Genomic DNA, 24,959 nt, shown 5'->3' on the forward strand with positions numbered 1-24,959 from the left:
AGACCTTGCGCCCCCCGAATTGCTCTGTAGTGGAACATTTCGAACCGTGTTTGAGTTCGGCCGCGCCGCTGGCCAGGCACGCGGCCGAACTCGAACACGAATTTTAGAGCCTAGGCTGCCTTAACCCAACAGAGGGACCAGCTGGAGAATGTGTGCTTCAACACAGACCTGGAAAACAGGTGATATACGACTCATCTATAGGACGTCAAATGGAGGTCCCGTGTTTGGGGAGAGCCACACTCCGCACATGTAAAAGAACCCACCACACCTTTCGAAAAAGAGTAGAGGCATACCGCAGTGTGCGATGGTCCAAATCCTTCTGTCTGGAGTTGGTGATTCACTACAAATCACCCGGATGGAGGCCTGGCAAACCTCCATCTTGTATCAGCCATACGGTGATTTACACCATTCACCCGGACGGGAGAACTGGCGCATCCCCGTCTTGTATCAGCCAACGAAAGGGTATATCACCCTGTAAAAAGGGTGGTATAACCCCGTCGTAGCGAAAGCTCATCGACTGATGATGATGATGATGATGATGACTACTGTTAATCTCAGTATTTTATTTTTGCACTTTTTGCAGTGTCCTCTCTTACTGCAAATTCATGACACCTTGAATATGTTACCTTTGTATGACACTACTGTACTACAGAATATTGTTGCAATGGCAAATTTGAATTCTTTGTCTTCCCACCGCAAAGCAAAACCACCACACAATTAAAGTACCGGTAAATGAATTCACAGTTTAAGTTCTTTTCTGTCACCGCTGTTTGGAACATAAGGCGAGGTCATGTATCAACCATTTTAACTCATGAAGATACTGTTTGTGAAGAAATTTTACCAGGCAGACTACTGTAAATGCATTCAACTTTGAGTGGTTTTTATTTTGGGCTAAGGCAAAAATGGAGTGTTTGTGGTGGTTTTAAGATTGCGGCAGCGCTATAGTACAGTCACACACTGCTACAGTATTGGACAAAGATGTTCACGGTGGTTTTAAGTTTGCAGTGAAACGGTCACCGCGAAAACCATAAACATAAAACCACCGCAAACATTTCTGCATTTACAGTATCACGGTCTTCTACATGTCTGCAAATATTTTGTCTTTATCAAGCATATCAAGCTAAGAGTTATCTGAATTGGGGAAGGAGGCACTCATCAAGCTAACAAACATCTTTCGCACCACAATCGTCCTTCAGTAAGACAGCTGGAGTCGCATGGTTCACGTTAAGGCTGAATAAAGAGTTCCAAACGTGAACCATGCAGCTCGAGCTGTCTTACTGATGGACGATTGCGGTGCGAAAGATGTTTGTTAGCTTGAGTGCCTCCTTCCCAAATTCCTAAGCTAAGAGTCATCTACCTGACCCAAAGAAAATGTGTACCTGCCATCGTGTTTGTTAGACTAATGTATATGTTTTGTTCCAGCTCTGGCTGTGTGTTAGGTTTGGGGATAGTTCTCTCAGCCCTGTCTGGACAGAGTGCCACAGAGAGAAGGGTGCACACCACAGCTACCATTGAGAAGATGTGCTCCCTGTTGGATACTGTCGAGAACCGGGACTTGAAAGAGGTGATGTCAAGCAAGTTCATGTTTTTTCCATTGATTCTTTCATCTTTGTTCTCTTGTTTCATTTGTTCATCAATGGTTCTCTCTCTGTCCAATTTAACATCTTTTATTCCCCATCATATGGGGATTGGACGTGCTTGCACATGGATGGGGGAGCCCCAAAACTCCTCATTAAGTGCAATTTTTTTTGTAGCAAGAGTTGTTACGGCTGGGTGCCCTTCCTAACGCCAACCCAAACCCTACTGCTGGGCTTAGGACATGGGAAATATGTGTTAAGTGCCTTTAGGGTACAACGTCTGGATGCATGTCCGGACATGTCTGGGTACTCCACTGGGGATTGAACCTGGGTCTCATTGGTTCATAGCCGGATGCTCTGCCACTATGCCACACAGGCACCAATGCCAGAAAATGCTACAATTTTTCAGCAATTACCATAAGTTTTATTTACTTGTACATTCAGGAAATGTGAAGCACTTCACCTATTGAACAAAAATACTAACAGTGTACAAAATTCTTCAGAAATTCTATTTGAAGTATCACTCAAAAGCTGAAAACTATGGTCCAACCTGTACAAGTGACCACCTCTACTTATATATGGACCACCTTGCCATTGTGGATACTTTTTGTTGGTCCCTTGAATAGTATTTCCCATTGACACAAGCATTACTGTATAGTTTTAACAGCTATTTTTTTCTTAAACGATGACATGTTACAAATAGCTGTAAGTTTTGTGAATTGCAATGCAACTCAATTTGTCTCAGCCTGTGATGTTGTGAATATTAAATAAAGTTTAAAAAGCCTGTCTATAGCGACCACCTGGGGTGTCCCTGTGGTGTAGTGGTCTGCGCCTTTGCTACTCTGCCACATCTGGTTCAAATTACTTGGACCAGAAGGACTGGGGTTCAAGCCCCACGTAGGACACCTCTGGACAAGAGGCGCATTGAGTCATACCAAAGACTTTATAAAAATGGTACATACTTATGAAACAGTATGGAAGTTAAACACACTCCACTGCCAGTGGACTAGCCCCCTGCTGCAGTGATTGCACCACAGTGTGGCCCAAGGGCTATGAAACGGAGATGGGCACCGCCCTATACATCAATTATGGTGTGGGAGGATTTTAGCTAACTTAATAGCGACCACCTGTTCACATAGACCAGATCTCAACAGTCCCCTAAGTTGTCCTCTTTGGCAGTTTTGATTGACAACATACATGTAGCAAATGAATGCTTTCTGTATTTTGTTGACAGATAGTGTTGAATAACAATATTAGTGGCATCGAGTGGCGCAATCGGTAGGGTGTTTCACCCAGAACCGAGAGGTCCTGGGTTCTAAACCACATAATGCTCCGATGTTGTGCCCTTGGGAAAGGCACTTTACACAACTTTCCTTTCTCCACCCAGGTGTGAATGGGTACCTGACTTCGGTTGGGGAAGGTCGTATTGAGGTCACCTACTGGCGCCGAATGGTAGCTGCCCAGACCCTTGCGACACTCTCCACAAAGTGCAAGTGTGGAGAAAACATGTATCTCTTGTGTATCATGTGAACCCTGCAGCAATTCAGCACTGGCTGCCATGGCACAGGTAATTTTTGACCAATGACCAATGATATATTATGTTTCTCCCAGGTCCTTCCTGTGGCCCTATCCCTGTCTGCTGTGTCAGCGTTCAGCTCCAATGTGCTGTCAGCTGAGGAGGCCGACTCTCTCCAGACAAAGCTGGTCACAATGTACAAGGCACATCCACAGGTTTGTAACAGTTTTGTTACACTCTACTTGTACACTGCTACTTTTTTGAGCTGTGTCAACTGTCATAAATGTCGTTACTCAATTGAAATTAGTGCTGCGTACCTAAACGTAACATCAGGTACAGGTACAGGTACCGGTACAGAGGTTTAGGTACAGTTACGGACCTGTACCTGTACCTGAACAATTTGAAAAATTAACATGATTGTGTTTCTCTGAACCTCTTCAATTATAACAGAAACATTAAAAAGCTGTTTACAGTTTGTCAGTATCTTTGTTCAAAGAATCTAACTAGGTTCCTACCGCCAAACTCCCTTGGCCTTGCTGTCAAAACTCCTGGCCCTCCTGAATGATCTGTCGCATATTAGTAACGCTGTTCCAATGTGTCACTTTGGTCATGTTTGGTGTTACGTGAGGCTACATGTATGAGGTTAGGAGATCAGTTACAAAATATGCATAGACTTGGTGTTGATTTATATCGGTACAGTACCGGTACTTCATGATCTGGTATTTTGGACCTGTACCTAATCGATTTTCACAGTACAGTACCGGTACACAGTACCAGTACGCAGCACTTATTGAAATGCTGATAAGTTTGATATCTTCATCATCCACTGTTTTCTGCATCTACGTATAGTCATAGAAAGTTTGATATATGTACAAAAAATCGTGTGCAGGTACCAAAATGTCTTACTCTCAGTCATACATTTATTTTACATCAGGACTTTGTTCCCCAAAATGTTTGGCCCACACTTCTTCAACTTCAACTACCCCCAGATAACCCCCATCAGGGGCTAAGTAGGGGGGGGGGGGTCCCGGGCTAAGGCGGGCAGGCCTCCAGCCAGGCCCAGAAAGTCTCAACTGTGGGAGACAACACGACCGGGCCAGGGAGAGCGTTCCACTCAGGAATTGCATGTGGAAAAAATTAAAATCTATAGGTGTCTGTATGGGCGAAAATATATAGCATACAACACGGGGTATTCCGTATCACCTGAGGTACCAGCCCGACCGCGGGTAGGATCGCCCAACGGCCGCATTTCAATGCGGAATGGGCCAAAAGTTGAGGGAGCTTTGTGTCGTCAAACACAAAACTGTAATAACATTGATTCCAACCTCCAAATCAGGTAAATAAACTATTCGAATTTTCAGCGGTGGCGCAACCGGCGCGCTCGAAATGCATTCTAAATATTATATGGAAGCCCATGTGATACTACTCCCGAACCCTATATGATACAGATAGTTATCACACGGTCCGGAACACCTGTATCAGGCCCAGGTATGACATAAGGTCTGATATTTAATTGAGTGGCCTCCCCGGGTACGCCCCTGGGCAGGTTTAGATAAAATTGTCAGTCTTGTGTTTGATATGTTTCTATACTAGCTTGTAGAAAAAGTGATCACTTGTGATATGCTCTGTACATTTTGTTCCAGTCCAGCCCTGTAGCCCAGGCCCTGGGCATGTTGTGTCACGGCCTGTCCAGCTCTGGACATGTGCAGGCTACAGATCTGTCCAACCAGCTACATGGCACCTGGACTGGCATCCTCAGGGCAAAGGTCAGATGTTCTTTAAAAAATGCAGGGTGACAAAATATACTTAGTCTAGTAAATGCTGGGTAGTTTTCTAACATGCATTTCAAACAATGATTTGGACTATAAACACCAGTAATTAGTGTCAATCTTCTGTTTTTCTTGCCAGTTCGATATTTCTTCCATCAGTCAACTTTGGCATGCAGGATTTGTTTTCTTTTGAAAGCACACATATGCACATTTCCATTTCAAAAAGTAGAAAATAAGAATAATAATTGTGTCACCTTCATCCAAGTCAGACAGATAGGTGAGAAAGCCTACTTGATCCAAGTAAGCATCATCAGAACATTGATTGAATGCTGTATTTGACAAATGGATTGTAATTCTCTGATTTATGATCCTATACTTCAGAGTTCCCCAACACTGCTGCAGTTAGCCTCCCTAACAGGACTGGTGTCACTCACAGGGACAGAAGCAGCTCTCATCCAGGTGATACTTTTTGTGTGGTTTTTCTTTTCTTTGCTCCATAAATTTGTGGCAGAGACTGCCATTCTCGTATACATGTAGGGCTGTTTAGCCACAGGCGATGCTGTAGGGCTGTTGTGAATTAGGATTTTACCATGGTCAATACTGACCGACGGAGGCCATATATCTTTTCTTTCTATTACTGTTTTGATATTCCCCTTCTAGAAATGGTTGTGTATTTTCAATTGTCAAATGATGAAATAGTATCTTGTACCATGTAAGCTCAGTCTGTGGATGATTGGTATACGTTAAAGCTTTCTTTTTTCTATGAGCTGCAGCCTTAGCTCTATTTGTGTTCATGCTATATGCTCAGTGATCAGCAACAACTGTGTAGAAGACAAACTGTATATTGGGTGGATCTCAGGCAGTGAATGGTGGAACACATGTAGTAATATAAAAGCTCCTTTCAAGTTAGTTAGCCTGGCTGTTACTTAAAGATTTACACTTATTTTGATGACCATGTGAACAGATGACAGAAGAAGTGGTAGAATCCTCAGAAGTCCAGCTGCAGCTGAACGACACAGTGAAGCTGTTGAACCAGCTGGTCCAGCACTGCCCCAACGTCGGGGTACAGAGCAACACAGCCTGGATGTTAGGGTACCTGTACATGGCAGCCACCTCCATGGCTCACAGCAGGTCAAGTGGTGAGTCTGGGGTACTCTGTATCTGTAAAGCCAGACATAACTGTCCATAAGCCCCCGTCACAAGTAAGAAATTCAGCTAGGCCGACGTGTAGGCGAGCTTCAAATGTGCATTTTCAGCCGAAGTATGCCCAACGTCCTGTCAATTACGCGGGCTTCTGGCGATTTTTAGAAATAGAAATTGATCCAAATATTGGCCTTTTACCAGGTTATTCGATACTGACTTCGTCCATGTTCAAGAGATGGTACCAGATTCTCATGGGGGATTTTTAGTGTTTTACGGACGTCGCCTGAGATTTTCATTGGAAAATACGGTCGATGCTTGACGGGCGATTTTGAAATTCTGTGAGCTTCGGGTGATCTACAAATTCGGCCGACGCTCGCATGAATTGTGACGCCAGCTTTTCAGGCAAACGGCACGGCAGCAGCTGGTTATATTACCTTGAACACCTAGTTCTTACAGATGTATAGCTGCAGGAATTATTTAAAGTTATCTTGTGAAGATGCCACCACAGAACTTGGTGTCAGTGAGTTCCAGTGACTGTACAAAAGTTATAGGAAAATACAAATGTTTGAAAACATCAATCCTAGGCTGTACATTTATTTGTGATGTTGCGTTTTAGTGTTTAGACACAGAGAGATACTTCTCTTTTCTCTGTATCATCCTTTGATTGTCATAAAATTTGAAATAAAAAGCAACTGGCGCTTTGTGCACTTATTATCTACGCCGAGGAACTCGGAGTAGATGATGTTTTCGGTTGAGCCGGATGTTGTGTGGGTCTGTATGTATGTCAAGAGCATAACTCGGGAAACCTTTAATAGATCTTCATGATATTTGGTAGGGGTGTAGTGGTTGTACAAAGGAAGGTCAAGTTCAAAAATCGTTTACCTGGCGTTTTCCAACAGTACTGCAGCGGACTTTTAATTTTTCTGTGTTTGTATGTAGGCAAAAAAAGTGACGGAAACGTTGATGAATCTCAATGATTTTTGGTAGGTAGGAAGAGATTGTGAAAACGGAGGTCAAGTTTAAAAATGATTCATCTGGCGCTCTCCTACAGTACTGCAGCAGGCTTTGTGTGTGTGAGAGTTTGTATGTCGCCAGCATAACTCGAGGAGCTGTTGACGGTTGTGCATGATATTTAGTGGATAGTTAGGGGTGTCAAAGAGGAAGGTCAAGTTCGATAATGGGCCTCCTAGCGGGTATATGAGGTACTGCAGCGGAGCTTCAACGTTTGAGGCCAAATTTTCTGGAGGCGTCAGGTTCATGATTTTTAAGGTAGTATATAGCTTCTGGGACGGCAAGTGAGTGGTGTGAATTATGGCCCCCTAGCTGCTCGTTTGGAACTGCAGTTGGCGTTTTTGTTAATACCTTTGGAGACGAATAACTTCAGCAGGGATTGACGGATTATCATAATCTATGGCATGTGGATAGTTTCGGTGATGCTTTACATAATTGAATACTTGTCATGCAAATAAGACGATAATTTGCATAATAAATGAGGAAAGTTTATCAATCCGCCAAAAGCTTGTAGTCAAATTTCATGCAAGTGCTATGGTAATGATTTTAAAGTGGTGTACAGCTCTTGTGGCAGGTAGTAACTGATGTAAGTTTAGACCCCCTAGTGGCTTGCGTAGAACTGCAGTGGGCTTTTTTGATGTTACCTTTGGAGGTGAATAACTCGGGTAGGGTTTGATGAATTTGCATTGCTTTGGACAGGTAGGTTATTGAGGTAATGATTAACAAATATAGACGTATGAAATTGTAATCAGGGTCTAATTAAATGGTGAAATAGGCTTGTTTATGATTGCGTTTAAGTACCTTTTGTTGACCTATATTCAAGGACAACACCTGCTTGTCAGCAGGCCTGTGTAAATTAGATTGATGCTCTCTGGTGATCTCACTACCACCGTCCAAACTACTCTCCTGCTGGGACGGAGCTAAATCAACAAACACAGGAAAGGTCAGGCCCTGTGAGGGACTATCGTCAACCAGATGGTCCTGACGTCGTACCTGATAGGGAAACACAACTTCATTCAGCCACCTAAAGAACGCACCAACGAACTTGTCTTCCAATTTAGTCTTCATACGAGGTCAAAGTTCTGAATTCCTCCCACCCTATCATCGCTACCTACCGCCCGGGAGGGGAACTGCCGTCACCGAGAAATTGTCCTTCCTTGGCAACACGTCTTGGGTGACCATGGAAGAAATTAGAGATTCCTCCACCAATGATCTGATGGCTAAGGGAATCATTCAAAGAATCGATGTTTCAGCCACCACATGCGTTTCTGAGGCACTGGTTTGTTGCGTCCAGCAGGAGTCAGGACTAACGAGCCCGGTAAATTATGTTACCAACGTGAGGTGCACAGGAGACAGGAGAGGGGCAAAGTACACGGACTATCCTATTGTGCGAGCAGGGGGGTAACGTTCATCAGTACGCAGGACTAGAGAGTCTGTCTGATCTTTAGTGCGATACTGCTTGTCTGCTGGTCACTCTCACTTTCACTGTCACTCTGGTTTGAAAAACCCCTCAAAGTGATCATCATCTGACACGGTCTCAGCATCGCCGTTAACGTCTGTGGTTGTGTGCGATGTTTGTGGTCCCGGATTTTTGTAGTCAGCATAACTCAAGAATGGATGGATTATGACGATACTTGGTACGAGTATGACTATGTGGGCAGGTATTGGGAAGACGAAGGTCAGGGTCGATTTTGGGCCCCTGGTATGTGACCCTGGTACTTCAGCAGAACTGAACGTGCTATGGTCTTGATCCTTTGGTGTCAGGAAACTTGTGGTGTAAGTAGAATTGTTGTAGCTTTGGGCCCCCTAGCAGCTTGCTCTTGATCTGCAGTGACATTTTGTCAAAATATCCTTAACAAGAATAACTGAACACAGCCACCAAACTTCAAGTCTCTTGACTATTGGTATAATCCCCTGATTATTCGGCGAAGATATGTGTTCGTGGAACTCTAGTTATACTAGATGTACTGTAGTAGCAGTTTCATTAGTTGCCTATCATTTTTCACAACATTTTTGGTAGCAGGGTACCACAGAGCAACTCACTTGTGTGTAATCTTAGGAGGTTTAAGTCATTTCTTCTCTTTTGCACCTTTCCAGTCCCATCCAACTATAGCTACCTACCAGAGACCAGTGTCCTGAGGCCTACTGTAGACTTCATTATTGAAGCAGGAAGACGAGGTATGTAGAAGTATTGCAGCAATATTTTGTTTCTTGTCATAAGTAAAAAGAGAAAACATGTGCTTGCATCATTTTATGTTTGGAGGCAATGTAGAAAAAATTTCAACGTGAATCAAACAATATTTATCCTCTTATATCCCTTTGGTTAGGATACTATTAGACAGAAATGTAAGATATCTTGGGTATGTATAGTGTAGACTTAGAATTGGCAGTAGTTTGATTTGATTTGATTTGATTTATTCGACTGTAAAAAAGTACAGCCAGGGCTACCCAACTAGCCAAAGGCTATTACAAAGGGTTAGCCCTGGGAACAGTATTCAAATTTCAATACAAACTTTCAAAAAGTGCGTCAAACACACACATAGAGGCGGACACAAAACACAAAATAGAAATACATAGACGAAACAAAATTAGCAAAAACCATCACAAGACTGAAGCACATATGGAAAAAAATGCATGAGACTAAGCTATATATAAAATCGTTAACAATGCCAAGCCAAAACTTAGGTTCATATTACGTACTGGTTACTTAGATTTGATACAACATGTCATCTAATACTTGTGGTAGGTCAGTCTTCATTTTGTTTGCTCTGTTTTTACACATACACTCACCATGTGCATTGTTCTGTCAATGAAGGTTAGACATCCAGGTGTTGAGATACACAATACAAATTTATAAGTCTTTTATCATTTGTACATGACGTGTATATGTTGACTGTGTTCTTGTGTGTCATGTAGTTTTGTCCAGTCATGTTTTTGAATGGACCACAGGAAGAGTAGTAACTGTTGTTAAGCTAATTGTGGATCCTAATTAAGAAAGAAAAGAAAGAAAGTCACTCAAGCAACTGGATGGATTTTGAAAATGGTCAGATGTTTCAGATCATAGCATCCACTATCTTTTGACAGTGACTGAAAAAGCATAGTGTCCACTAGGGGTGGATACCAGTTTGGCTTAATAAGGTCCAAGTCCTGATCCTGTGCAGTTGATGTTTTGTTTTATTAGACCAATAATAAGCGTAGAGAATTAATACTGACACGCACGACCATAAAAGTTTCTTGTGTTTGATATTTGAATGTTGCACTTATTTTAAATGCCATTTTTTTCAGAGGGGAGACTCAAAACACTTTTTAAATTAATCAAACAAAATAGAAAAATATATTTGTACTTTGTTTACTAATAGGTTTTTTGAACTCAGGTTTTGGCTTTCAGGTTTTTTGGACTCGGTTCTTGGATGTTATAAAGGTCCGAATCAGGTCCAGCGAACCAGTATCCACCCCTAGTGTCCACTATCTTTTGCCAGTGACCTTTTATGCATTGCTGTTTGTCACAAGAGTTACATCATACTCTCACATCTCCCCAGGCCCAGAAGCTATCCCCCCTCCTTATGTGAAGGCGTCTCTCGAGGCCCTGCTGTCTGCTGCTGGTGCAAGCTTCCCACCTGTCAACTGGGCAGCTATCCTGGCACCCCTCATGAGGCTGTCTTTTGGTACGTCCCACTTCAACAATGTTTGGTTCGTTGTTCATCATAGGGTCCCCAAAGAAACATATAGAAACCTGCAAAGTTCTGTTTTAGTTAATGAATCTTTTTCTTTAAGAAAGAGGAAAAGCTGGACATTTGTACTTGAATTCTGAGTGTTAGATGTTGTACAGTATACAGTACATGCTTGACAGTGTTTGCATGTACTGGGTAACATGTGAAATAGTCTGCAATTATTTTTGAAAGTAGTTTGCTCAATGCAAGGTCTGAATACCACTGAACTAAGTTAGTGGGAGATATAGGTGACTTTTTATGATTGGAGATGGCATTGACTGTTACTTTTGAAGGCTTGTTGTAGGTTGTATCATTTCATCCTGATGAATGTTCTATTTCAATGAACGACTTGCATGCATGTTTAATGCAATATGTTATTAATGTTGTGGATGTTGACTACAGGGACAGACATCCAGATCCTGTGCCTGAAGCTGGTGGTGTCCCAGGCCTCAGCTAATATGTTTAATGTTATGGATGTTGACTACAGGAACAGACATCCAGATCCTGTGCCTGAAGCTGGTGGTGTCCCAGGCCTCAGCTAATATGTTTAATGTTGTGGATGTTGACTACAGGGACAGACATCCAGATCCTGTGCCTGAAGCTGGTGGTGTCCCAGGCCTCAGCTAATATGTTTAATGTTGTGGATGTTGACTACAGGGACAGACATCCAGATCCTGTGCCTGAGGCTGGTGGTGTCCCAGGCCTCAGCTAATATGTTTAATGTTGTGAATGTTGACTACAGGGACAGACATCCAGATCCTGTGCTTGAAGCTGGTGGTGTCCCAGGCCTCAGCTAATCTGTTTAATGTTGTGAATGTTGACTACAGGGACAGACATCCAGATCCTGTGCCTGAGGCTGGTGGTGTCCCAGGCCTCAGCTAATATGTTTCATGTTGTGAATGTTGACTACAGGGACAGACATCCAGATCCTGTGCCTGAAGCTGGTGGTGTCCCAGGCCTCAGCTAATATGTTTAATGTTGTGGATGTTGACTACAGGGACAGACATCCAGATCCTGTGTCTGAAGCTGGTGGTGTCCCAGGCCTCAGCTAATATGTTTAATGTTGTGGATGTTGACTACAGGAACAGACATCCAGATCCTGTGCCTGAAGCTGGTGGTGTCCCAGGCCTCAGCTAATATGTTTAATGTTGTTGATGTTGACTACAGGGACAGACATCCAGATCCTGTGCCTGAAGCTGGTGGTGTCCCAGGCCTCAGCTAATATGTTTAATGTTGTGGATGTTGACTACAGGGACAGACATCCAGATCCTGTGTCTGAAGCTGGTGGTGTCCCAGGCCTCAGCTAATATGTTTAATGTTGTGGATGTTGACTACAGGAACAGACATCCAGATCCTGTGCCTGAAGCTGGTGGTGTCCCAGGCCTCAGCTAATATGTTTAATGTTGTGGATGTTGACTACAGGAACAGACATCCAGATCCTGTGTCTGAAGCTGGTGGTGTCCCAGGCCTCAGCTAATATGTTTAATGTTGTGGATGTTGACTACAGGAACAGACATCCAGATCCTGTGCCTGAAGCTGGTGGTGTCCCAGGCCTCAGCTAATATGTTTAATGTTGTGGATGTTGACTACAGGGACAGACATCCAGATCCTGTGTCTGAAGCTGGTGGTGTCCCAGGCCTCAGCTAATATGTTTAATGTTGTGGATGTTGACTACAGGGACAGACATCCAGATCCTGTGTCTGAAGCTGGTGGTGTCCCAGGCCTCAGCTAATATGTTTAATGTTGTGGATGTTGACTACAGGAACAGACATCCAGATCCTGTGCCTGAAGCTGGTGGTGTCCCAGGCCTCAGCTAATATGTTTAATGTTGTGGATGTTGACTACAGGGACAGACATCCAGATCCTGTGTCTGAAGCTGGTGGTGTCCCAGGCCTCAGCTAATATGTTTAATGTTGTGGATGTTGACTACAGGGACAGACATCCAGATCCTGTGTCTGAAGCTGGTGGTGTCCCAGGCCTCAGCTAATATGTTTAATGTTGTGGATGTTGACTACAGGGACAGACATCCAGATCCTGTGCCTGAAGCTGGTGGTGTCCCAGGCCTCAGCTAATATGTTTAATGTTGTGGATGTTGACTACAGGGACAGACATCCAGATCCTGTGCCTGAAGCTGGTGGTGTCCCAGGCCTCAGCTAATATGTTTAATGTTGTGGATGTTGACTACAGGGACAGACACCCAGATCCTGTGCCTGAAGCTGGTGGTGTCCCAGGCCTCAGCTACACCCAGTGCAGCGCTGCTCCTGGCCTCGTGGGTCTCACAGCCTTTGTTTGGTAGCCTGGAGGTTAGTCTGCATGTTGTCTTAAAGGCACCCAAAGCATTTTATGAGGCTTGAAAAATGGAAATATTCAAGTTGCTGTTATCTTTATAAAATTGACAAATAGTGCCACTATTTACCACATTTGCGTGTGGATTTCTTGTCGAAAGTGTGCAAAAACGGCACAAAAATAATCTACATTGTGATCTTTTAGTTACTGTAAATACTGCAGATACCATAGCCCCACCTACCTCCGTCAAAATGTAGAAATACAAAATTGAAACATAGAAATAATATATTCGACATATTATGCAGTCACTCTCTCATAGGTCGAACCGCTAATTGTAATGGACAGTCAGGATCAGTCTAGTAGGGCTTGGATTTTCTATCCGTTCTTACCACACAATGACATCATATCTTTAAATTTGCTCCTTTAATGTCAATATGTAAATTATGGTAGTGTTATCAAAACTTACTATGTGTAGGAATGACTAGAAATTGTCATTCCTACACATTGAGTTTTTGTATTCAAGTTTCAAGCCTCATAAAATGCTTTGGGTGCCTTTAAGGATGGAATGAAAGAAGGGGGAAGAAAAAGGAAAAAAAAACCACACCAAATGGTAGAATCAAAAGCACATAAAGAAATCAGCATATAACGTTATCGTACATACAGAACAAAATTCTACCAAATTTTGTACAAACTTTTGTCCATGAGCCATTCTTGTTTTTTTTAGCAAAACTAAAGTTTTTAAATGGATAGCCTCAAATATTTCTCAGCACACAGCAATGTTATATGAGGTGCTGATTTGTTTGTAGGAAACCAACCAAGTTATGTTAAGACAATTCCATCTCTACAACTGGTTAAGATACGGAGATTCACTTCCACGTTTTGAGTTATGTTTATCACTTTTCTTCAGCATCACTAGAATGAGCCTAATTTTGTTTGCCATAACAGGTGCAATGCCAGTCCACACTCTATTCTTCACTCCCTACCATCATGAAAAGCGTGACTGCTGCCAAATTCAAGGCCTTCTTGGAAGACTGTGCCTTACAGACATTTGTAGTGGAGGAACCAGACCCAAAACTATGCCAGTCAGTGGCCGATGGCCTTCTGGCTGCACTAAAAGTGCCAGACCCACCACAAATGGCAACCCAGCTCCTCTACCACACAGTAGAGAAGGTGTGCAAAGAGATACGTCTCAGCAGTGGTACCCTAGAAGTGCTGTCCACCATCAGTGAGTGTCTTGCTGAACTGCCAGAGGATCTGGCAGACAAGATCACTCAAGCACATGGTCAGGTACGTTTGCTCATACATGTAGTAGTAGTAGTTACTGTAGTATCCAGTATTTGATTATACTGCTGCAGGGTTCCCTGACACTGGGGTGGGCAGCAGTCGGCTAGTAGTAGTAGTAGTTGTAGTAGTAGTAGTAGTGGTAGTAGTAGTTGTGTAGTAGTTAGTATTCAGTATTTGATTATACTGCTGCAGGGTTCCCTGACACTGGGGTGGGCAGCAGTCGGCTAGTAGTAGTAGTAGTTGTAGTAGTAGTAGTAGTGGTAGTAGTAGTTGTGTAGTAGTTAGTATTCAGTAGTTGATTATACTGCTGCAGGGTTCCCTGACACTGGGGTGGGCAGCAGTCGGCTAGTAGTAGTAGTAGTTGTAGTAGTAGTAGTAGTGGTAGTAGTAGTTGTGTAGTAGTTAGTATTCAGTAGTTGATTATACTGCTGCAGGGTTCCCGCACACTGGGGTGGGCAGCAGTCAGCTAGTCTTCACACGATGCTTCCTAGCGGCTCTGTCCAACGGGTCTACGCTCATCCCAAATGAAAATCCCTATAGCTTGCAAATCTAGAGAATGATGTTCTGTGCCTTTAGTACAGGATACTGCATTAAAGGCTATACAATCAGAGGAATCCAGTATCACATCTGCTTTGACAAATTTAGATACGATTTAGCAGTCAACATGCTATTAGCAGCTCCAAACTTCTGCATTGATTTTGTAGAATGGCTCTCCAAGTTTCTTGAATACAGTTATTGCCTTGTACAATGGTTTCAACCACTTAGTAGTACACATGATTAGAATTTTTTTTTTCTTTCAGGCTGATCTTCTGAAGTCTTGCTATCTGCGAGGTCACTTGGTGTCTCATGGCCACGTGCCTATGGCATGGTACATCGCCTGCATTAATGTGGCTATAGAGACCATAGAGGAGATAGAGGGAGATGAGGTGATGCAACACCTTACCAAAAGCTTCTATCAGTGTACTCGGTTTAAAAGTCGACACACAGGTGGGTATTTTTTTAATAATTTAAGAACTTTCTTGCCAATACATGTACTATACCAGGGCTCGAAATTCATCTTTGGGAATAGGTGCACTGGTGCACCCAACTCAAAAAATTGGGTGCACAGAAAGAATTTTGGGTGCACCAGATGAAATAAAGTTGAATGTCTTCAGAACATAATTACAAAGTTTAGCGCTGCTGCCTTTCTTAAGAACTTCAATCTGAAATTCTTTAGCTAACTTTAAAATTTTAAACAAATAATACATCAAATAAAGTACAGCAAAAAGTTATCATGCTGTTTTTTATACTTACATTTCAAGAATATTTTGTATACTAGCGTACAATAGTACCTTAACTCTATAGGCTACAAAAATATATAGGTGCACCAGTGCACCCACAGTCAAAAATTAGGTGCACAGCTCCAATTTGGGGTGCACTGGGTGCACATGCACCCACTATTTCGAGCCCTGTATACTGACTATGTTTAACATTGTTATGGAAAACCTTACTCCTCTAAGTACACCCAGTTCTTGTTGAATTGATTTTAGCAGTCCTGAACTGTGGGGTTGCACAATATGTAACAAGCCAGTTGATTACCTTCGCCAAGAAGGTTATGTTTTCGCTTTTGCTGTGATGGAGTGGCTTTAGGATGTAGACAGCATAAGCTCTGGGTGGATGATATGATTTTTAGTAGATGGGTAGGGGCTGGGAAGACGAAGGTCATATTTGAGAATGGACCTCCTTAAGGCTTCCTACGTTTCTGCATTGGAACTTTTATATGATTGTGTTCCTTTGTTTGTCACCAGGATAACTTGAGATGCTATGGATAGATTGTCATGATATTTGGCAGGAGGGTAGGGTTTGGGAAAACGAAGGTCAAGTTTGATTATGGGCCTCCTAGCTGCTATTTTTTACACTGTTTTTTGTTTTCATTCCTTTCCCCAGGTGATGCAGCCAGAATTCAGTGGTTGCTGGAAGTGATGGGACAGTGCAGGAACATTGCTTATGGGAAGATCTCACTCACACAGGCTCAGTCAACAGGGAGTGCACTAAACAAGGTTAGTACTCACTCACTCCAGTCTGTGTCCCTGATTCTTCATCATTCCTGCCTAGGGGTAGATACCGGTTCGGCTTTTTAATAAGGTCCAAGTCCAAGTTTAGGTCCAAAGATTTAGGTTCAGGTCCGGACCTGAACCTGGACCTGATCCTGTCCAGTTGATGTTTTGTTTCATTAGACCTATATTAAGCATAGATAATTGATACTGTCACGCATGACTATAAAGGTTTCTTGATGAGAAGACTTTCAAGATAAAACTGTGTTTGATATTTGAATTATTTTGCATTTTATTTGAATGCTGCACTAATTTTTTTTAAATGCCTTTTTTGTCAGAGGGGAGACTCAAAACACTTTTTATCAAACAAAATAGAAAAATATTAGAACTGAGTCCACAAAAACCTGAAAGCCAAAATTACAAATTTTGTACTTTGTTCAGTTTTTTTGGGACAAAGGTTTTTGGCTTTCAGGTTTTTTGGACTCAGTTCTTGGATGTTATAAAGGTCCGAATCAGGTCCAGCGAACAGGTATCCACCCCTATTCCTGCCACATTTACCAGCCACATTTACTAGCTTCTCTATAGCAACACGCCTCTGTATTGCAACCAGGGCAGTCTCCAGGACCCGATCCTCCGTCTGTCCTTCTCTTGACAAAAATTTGCTTGTTGGGACAAAAAAACTTTCACATCATATATCCAGGAAATCTGAAGTTCTTGACATGACATAGATGAAAATTTAGTTTTGAAAGTTTAAAATTACAGAATGATTTGAAAATTGATATTGTTGGCTCCCAAACAATGGGTGGGACAGAAACAAATTTAAAACTGGAGACAGCCCCGATAACAACACAAATATGTGCTGCTTTCACATTGATTACTATTGTAATGATAATAGTTTCTTCACTGATCACAATGGTGAGATAAATTTTGTGTGAAGGTCAGCTCCTTAAAACTCAGCTTCATCATCATCATCATCATCATCGGTCCTCCTCTTACGAGGTGTAGCAAGTAGAGTTTGCTCTCCAGAACTAAATTCTTGTCGTTCATTGCAGAGAGGAGTTCTTGTCCTTCCAAATCAGTTTTGGTTTCTATATAATTATGTGTATTGAGTTTCTTGAGTGTTGTGATTGGTCGACCAATCCTTCTCTTTGCGTCCGGGTTCCAAAGCAGAAGCTTTCCCGCTGGTTCACTTCTGCGTACCACGTGACCCGCGAGACTCAGCCGACGACGTTTCACCACTGTGGTGACATATGGCAATGATCCATATAACTGCTAGTTTGTAGCGTGCTTCCACCATGGTGTATTGTAAATCACGCGGAGCATCTTCGTGTAAGTGCCGTTGAGTTTTCTGGAGTGTGTCGTGTTCAAAACCCAAGATTCTGAGCCATAATAAAGAATTGCTTCTACACATGCCTGAAACATTTTTGTCTTAGTTTGCTTTCTAATCGGAGATTTCCAAATTTTCTGTAGTGTGTGAAGGGCGCTCCAGCGTAACCTCCTAGGTATTTGAAATTGGCAACTCGCCCGATTGTAGTACCATTGGAGGCTAGAAGGAGACTATGAGTTGTTGGATTTAAATGCATGTACTTAGTCTTGGAAGCGTTAAGGGTAAAACTCAGCTTGATGCATATGGCTACAAATCTTTGCTTAGCTCTGTAGATATCTTTCTGAAACAAGTTTTCACTGTAATTTTCAACACAAAAATCGGAGTTACCCTAATTTTCAACTGTTCAGCTTCACTAGTCTTTGTCAAGGAATGAGCGATCCACCGCTGAGATTATGTCACATTATGCAGATAGCATACTTGACTCGGTAAGCAGTGGATTGTGTTCTATCTGCATAACATGAAGTCATCTCAGCGGTGGATTTCTCATTCCTTGACAAAGACTGGTGTACACACATGTATGTTGTTCAGTTGAAAATTTGGGTAAGTCTGATTTTTGTGTTGGAAATTACAATGAAAACTTGTTTCAGATCTTTGCTTACAGTTTTTTTTTTATTAGGTGACCCAATTCCTGGTTGATGTTTTCTGTGCTGCTGTGACATGTTGGAGCTGTGTCAGTCTGCCTCTACTGTGGGGAGTCACTGGGACTGGCTGTCAGACAGGTTACATTGTTTTTCATATCTCAAGTTGCTCAGTTGCTCCTCATGATCTTAACCTCGCCTTTGAGCTTAGGCTATGTTGATTTGAATGTATGGATGACATCTGTGCGAGCGCCAATTCTCTTCCGTTTAATGAAAAAAGTTTTTGACCATACTGTAAACCGTACAAAGCAGTTGCAAAATGAGAGTATATGTGTCGTAAATTGCACACAAAAAATATCTCTAAAACGGATACTAATTTTGTAGAATGCCAAAGCCAATTCCAAAGTCAAAGAACAAAAAGGAAGAATCTGTTATCCGGTATACTATACTACGTGTGTTAAGTTTTAATCAACCTTACTGGCATGGCCACATAGATTTCAAAATGAAGGCACCTTTTTTTTGGCCAAATTTTTTTATATTCGCACCCTCGCATCAATTTTGGGGTTCCCAGTGGATGTCATACATATAATCAAATCAACATAGCCTATTTTTAAGCACCTTTCTTTAGCAAATTGTTGTTGTCACAGTTGTCACAATTGCTTGTTCTGTACCCCACATGATGTCATTCCTTGTAAGATACAACCTGAAAATCCTGTCCTGATAAAGGCTGTAAAGTTGAAAGGTTTTAGATCATCACAGTAACTGGGTAGTCAACAAAGTCAAGCTCTAAGACACCAGCACAACTGTGTAGTTTAAATATTAGGGCTATGCTACAGCTACCACTTTAGTACCATGGAGAACCATCGTGATCATCTACAACAACACTATGACCTTGACCTACAACAACACTATGACCTTCATGACCTTAATGAAAAGTGGCCTGCATGCCGATTTCAGCTTCTCTTGAGTTGAGTTTATTGACTCAGAGATGCTCTTTAGCCCCTCTAGGAGGCTAATCTTCCAGGGCTCATTAAACAATACAGCACATAAAACATACACCAGATATACACATATTACTACATATTTACATATAGACATGATACTTGCAACTTACTAAATTGCTAAATTATAATTGAACAACTGATCTATCATCAGGGTTAAAACCATTAAGTTGCATAAAAACGATTGATCATTTTCTGGAACCGCCTCACATCCGTTACAGTCTTGAGTTCACTTGGTAATGCGTTCCACAACTGTACATATTTGTAGGTGAACAGCTTCTTTCTACTGTAACTGTAACATTGTTCTTAGGTTTGGACAAAGTATAGTCATAGTACACTGATTGCCTATATAGTAGAGTAACTGTGAGATGCATGAACTGGTACAAGTGATTTGTAGATAATCATGAATAAATAATGGTTCAAACAAACAAACAAACTAGGGTCATACCTACATTTTTTAGGTTCTCTGATTATGTTCCTGTTTAGTGAAGCTAACTGTTCTGTTTCGCTACTATCCAGATACTCAGTCTGCAGAAGCATCCTCAGAAAGCAGAATGCTGGAGACAGTGCCAGTCTTGCCGTATGCCATTCTTCAGTTGGTATCATCAGAGCCTTGGACCCACGTTGTGGATAAGGTATAAAATCATATCCAGTATTGAAGCAAGTTTGGGCATATTCTGTTTTGTTTGTTTGTGTTGCATGCCCGGTAAACCGCATGAAGGCGCAACACATCAGGTTTGTACTGAAGAGTACAAGCTGCATATACGGAGAGATTTATATGATCCACACAAACACAACAAGTAATTTGTATGATCCGGGAAGGACCCATACTCTTTTCGATAAGTGTGTTGGGTTCTTTAATGTGCTTGAGGTGTGGCTCTCCTGAAACACGGGACCTCCATTTAACGTCCTATCCGAGGGACGTCCCTAACCGAAGCTAGGTACTCATTTTCACCTGAGTGAAGTGGGGAAAGTCGTGTAAAGTGCCTTTCCCAAGGGCACAACGTCAACGGGACAAATCAGGGAACCCTGGATTTGAACCCGGTATCTCTGGGTTTTGGGGCCAAACATCCTGCCACTGTGCCACCGCGACGCCAGATACTGTTAATCATGTTTGAATCCAATAGTTCAAGCAGTCATGATATTCGTGGAACCTTACTTGACGAATGTATGTTTCTTGTAACAGCAATTGTGTTTACTGTTAATTGTGGAAATTGTCCTTTTTAATAGGTATGTGAACATTTGTGATTGAATTTAATCACATGATGCCCAATGATATTCACTACAGTACCAATTTTACACTCTCCAAGCAAAGCTTTTGGTTGGGGAGGCTAGAAGTGGCCAGGATTTTTAATCCCTCCAAACCCTCCGACCGAAACTTCTGCTTGGAGAATACCAATTTTACAATACACTTGTCACTTTGACCTAATGGGCATGAACTTTGACCTAGTATTTCTTACTGTCTGCAGCTTGTTGATTGGCTGATGGAAATGTACCAGGCTCCCGTGGATCTTCCTGACAAATACAAGACAGCACTGATGGGTACTCTCACCAATTTCTAAATCATTAGGCCATGTTGATTTTGGTTATATGGATTACATCAATTTTCATCCATTCCCCAAAAATTATTTTCAACCATACAGTAAATGGGGCAAAGAAGTTGCAAAATGAGCAAATATAGTTGTAAAAGAATAGGGGAAAACGGATACTAACATTTTAGAATGCCAAAGTCAATTCCAAAGTCAGAGAAGATGAGAAAGAACAAATGTAAAGAATCTATTGTTCGGTATACCATATTCTATGTATTTAGTTATTTGTTCAAACTTCCTGACCACTTAAAATTTCATAATGAAGGCAACTTTTTTTTTTTCTAAACTTTTAGTTTTATTGCATGCTCACATCAGTTTTGAAGTTCCGAGAGGATGTCATCCATATAATCGAATCATCATGGCCTTATCATAAACAAACTTAGCCAAAGTATTTTCTCTGGTCTCTATTTTTTGATAGTCATTGAAAAGCAATCATGTTCCATCAACAGAGCTCATGCCTTTTAATTCAACACATATCCTCAAGCTTGATGTGCAATGGAAAGGTTCTTTACACAGTTTAGACATACTGAACAAAATACTGATTGTTCCAACATTTACTTCCTGCAGGGTCTGTGCTGGCCTTACGCCATACAACTGTATTCAAGAAGTCTTCAGTCTGGACAAGAGCATACCAGATGTTGTCTGCAGTCAAGCTGTGATCTTCTGCCATAGACATGATGCACAAGAGTATAAAACCATAGATTCCCGGTCGGAAAATTAGTATAAACTTATCATTGTTTTAAAAAAGTGAATGTCGTGTACTGGTCTTGTAATAAATCAATATGTAACTGTCAAATTTACCACTCCTTAATGTGAACTTCGGTCACACATAAAGTTAATTCATTATTCTAGAAACACTTTTTGGAATTTTGTGCATTTGTGCTTTTTATTACAGCACTGTGAAGCAATACTAATGGCTTAAAATCAATCACTCTGTTGAAATAAAACGTTTTGAGCAAGGCTTACACCTCAAACGGTGCCTTTATTGCGAACTATTGCAGTTTTAGAAAGCATTACTAGGTGACGCCTCTGATCGATGAACATAGAGGAGCTGTTCTTTTTTAACTTAGGCTATACTAACTTGATTATATGGAAGACCTCCTCTGGGCTCCTCAAAACTGACGCGAGCATGCGCCAAAAAATGTTGCCAACCCCTCCCCATTATGAAATTGGAAAGGTCAGGAAGGGTGAAGGAAGAACTGATTAAAAAATGAACACACAGAACATTGAAAATTTACATCAGATTCTTATTCTTTGACATTGGAAGACTTCAGGGCTCGAAACATATTTTTCAGCTTACTTGTATAGTATTACATGTACTTCTAACGGCAGGTAAAACTGTTGCCAGGTTACACGGTTGATCCATAAGAACAAAGTTGAAGTCTGCATTCTCAAGGATCAGAAGCGCCGCCTATCAATCTTCACTAGATTTCATAAAGGTCTCATTATTTATCTCCCCATAGACTTCTATGTTATGATATGTGTTTGACATGGCCGCGTTCATGGAAACTACAGGAAATGTCGAACATATCATCCATTCTATGTTGAGTGCATTTACCTTTCACTGTGTAAATCGAATTGTAAACAACCTCTACATGTATAAGCATGCAGTCGTTTTCCAGGGCAATTACAAATTGCAACTTGTGTTCCACGACCCCATACCTTTGCCAAATGATTTTACAAATGATGTATTATAAAGATTTTCTCATCCATTATGCAAACAATGTTGCATATATTGTATGGGTTGATGGTATGTGCCCAAATAAGTTGGTCAGGTTAAAGTTTGAATATTGGCAACGAAGGGTATTCTATCTAGTATTTTCAGTTATGCAAATGAGGCCCTTCATCTGACTTCCAAATGATGCAGGTATCAAATTACCGTCACCCACCAGAAATGGAATGCAGCGGATTTAAAAAATTCCTCATCAATCATGTAAATTAGCTCATGACATACAGGTAAATTAGCATTTGGATAATGAGCATATAATGTTGTAAATCATCACTTAAGCTATCTAACGTTACATTCCAAAAATCATGACCATCCGTCAACCCCTTCTCCAGTTATTCTCTTTCAAATTTTGAAATAAAGACGGCTGCTGCATGCATGCAGATCAAAGAACAGTCCCAATCCACACAACTTATTCTCCATCCCAATCTATAACTCCACTCTCTCTCTCTCTCTCCCTCTCTCTCTCTCTCAATCTCTATCTCTCTCAACCTCTCCCCCTCTTTCTCTCTCTCAATCTCCCTCTCTCTGTAGCTTACTTGCTTAAAATATCTATTTTCTGATCATTTGCTGGATGACCCATTCTCAATTAGCATATAAGACACTCACAAGAACAACTTTTGTCATCGTTGACAGATTTTCTTCTTTTAGCACCATTATGTTCATGGATCAAGAGCGTTGCCTGGCAATTCTCGATGGAACTTCATTTATCTACCGTCAATGAAGTTTTAGTCTCAACAGTCTGGTCTGGTTGGGATGGAATATCAGGTGATGAGGGATCCACTGTGTAGTTTTTACGATGTAGGTCTCTTGTTCACACCACGGGAGTTCCTCTATCATTTGTATAGTTTAAGTTTACTTCTAAAACGCTGAACGTCCACAGCAAAGTATTTTCAACAGGATGATACAACACATTACTCCGAACTGTTGCAGTTCTTTTCAACATTGCTAGGCTTTTGATCCACAAACAAGAAGGTGTTATAACAGAAGCAATATTTACCTTCGTCAAGAAGGTTATATTTTCGGTAGCATTTGTATGCATGTGTGTATGTATGTATGTGTGTATGCATGTGTGTATGCACGTGTGTATGCGTAAGTATCTGTGCATGTAGAAGACCAGCATATCTCGCCAAGGCCAGCTTGGATAGTTTTGATATGTAGTATGTGAGTAGTAAGACCTGGAAAATTATTAGATTGTAGGCCACCTTGCGGCTTGTTACGGTATTACAGCGGAACTTCCTGTTTTAATATCTTGTGTTCTGACAGAGAAGCTACTGCCAAACTCAAATCTCTATTCTCTATTTTTGGGGATGGGGAAACCCTTAAAGACTGTCAAAGGGGTTTGACGTTTTGAGGCTTATATGACCTTGAATTAGACATTGCGACCATGTAAAACAAAGAATTGCAATATTTAAGACATTTCTCTGAAATACAATGGGATATTAGGCCGTAAATTGAATACGTTTCGTGTTTACATTTCCTGTAAATAGTCACTTTCTGAAAGGCTCTGAGCACATCCACATATAAATCCTTTAAGACATGGAACATAAACAACAGTCATATGTAGGGGTGGATACCGGTTCACTGGACCTGATTCAGACCTTTATAACATCCAAGAACCGAGTCCAAAAAACCTGAAAACCAAAAACCTGAGTCCAAAAAAAACTAAACAAAGTACAAAATTTAAAATATATTTTTCTATTTTGTTTGATAAAAAGTGTTCTGAGTCTCTCCTCTGACAAAAAGGCATTTGAAATAAGTGCAACATTCAAATATCAAACACTGGTTTATCTTGAAAGTGTTCTCACCAAGAAACTTTTACAGTCCTGCGTGTCAGTATCAATTCTCTATGTTTAATATTGGTCTTATAAAACAAAAGATCAACACTGGACAGGATCAGGACCTGAACCTAAATCTCTGGACCTAAACTTGGACCTTATTAAGCCGGACCGGTATCCACCCCTAGTCATATGTATATTTAGAGAGAGTGAGAGAGAGAGAGAATACAACATGGTATATTCCGTATCACCCAAGCTCCCAGCCCAACTGTGGGTTATGGCCGGAGAGAGATCTGACCGCGGGAGGGCTGGGACCGATGGTGATACAGAATGGACCATGTTGTATTTCATCTACATGTATGTCATACCCAACCTAGAAAACACACATTTCAATGCAAAATGCTCCAGAAGTTGAGAACATTTCGGGTCTTGAACAAAAACTTTTAACAGCTGGAAAGTTTTATCACTTGGGCTTCCATAGAATATTTCCAATGGATTTCGAGTGCGACAATGTCAAAAATTCAAATACTGAATTATTTAGAAGTCCGGAACACCCGGATCAAACGTTTTC

The 24,959-nt window shown here is 41.5% G+C and overlaps 1 protein-coding gene across 1 annotated transcript; it reads left to right on the forward strand.

Moving 5' to 3' along the window:
- Nucleotides 1–140: 140 nt before the first annotated feature.
- LOC136427382 (focadhesin-like) lies at nt 141–21,858 on the forward strand. Its single transcript, XM_066416212.1, has 16 exons — nt 141–179; nt 1,423–1,564; nt 3,189–3,308; nt 4,737–4,859; nt 5,244–5,321; nt 5,827–6,001; nt 9,114–9,194; nt 10,556–10,681; nt 12,914–13,029; nt 13,958–14,299; nt 15,097–15,283; nt 16,223–16,335; nt 18,333–18,435; nt 19,815–19,930; nt 20,765–20,837; nt 21,452–21,858. The coding sequence occupies exons 2-16, from the start codon at nt 1,520–1,522 to the stop codon at nt 21,541–21,543; spliced, it is 1,890 nt and encodes a 629-aa protein (XP_066272309.1). The 5' UTR covers nt 141–179; nt 1,423–1,519; the 3' UTR covers nt 21,544–21,858.
- Nucleotides 21,859–24,959: the final 3,101 nt, after the last annotated feature.

This window comes from Branchiostoma lanceolatum, chromosome 2 (assembly GCF_035083965.1).
Source record: "Branchiostoma lanceolatum isolate klBraLanc5 chromosome 2, klBraLanc5.hap2, whole genome shotgun sequence".
NCBI classification, from domain to species: Eukaryota; Metazoa; Chordata; class Leptocardii; order Amphioxiformes; family Branchiostomatidae; genus Branchiostoma; species Branchiostoma lanceolatum.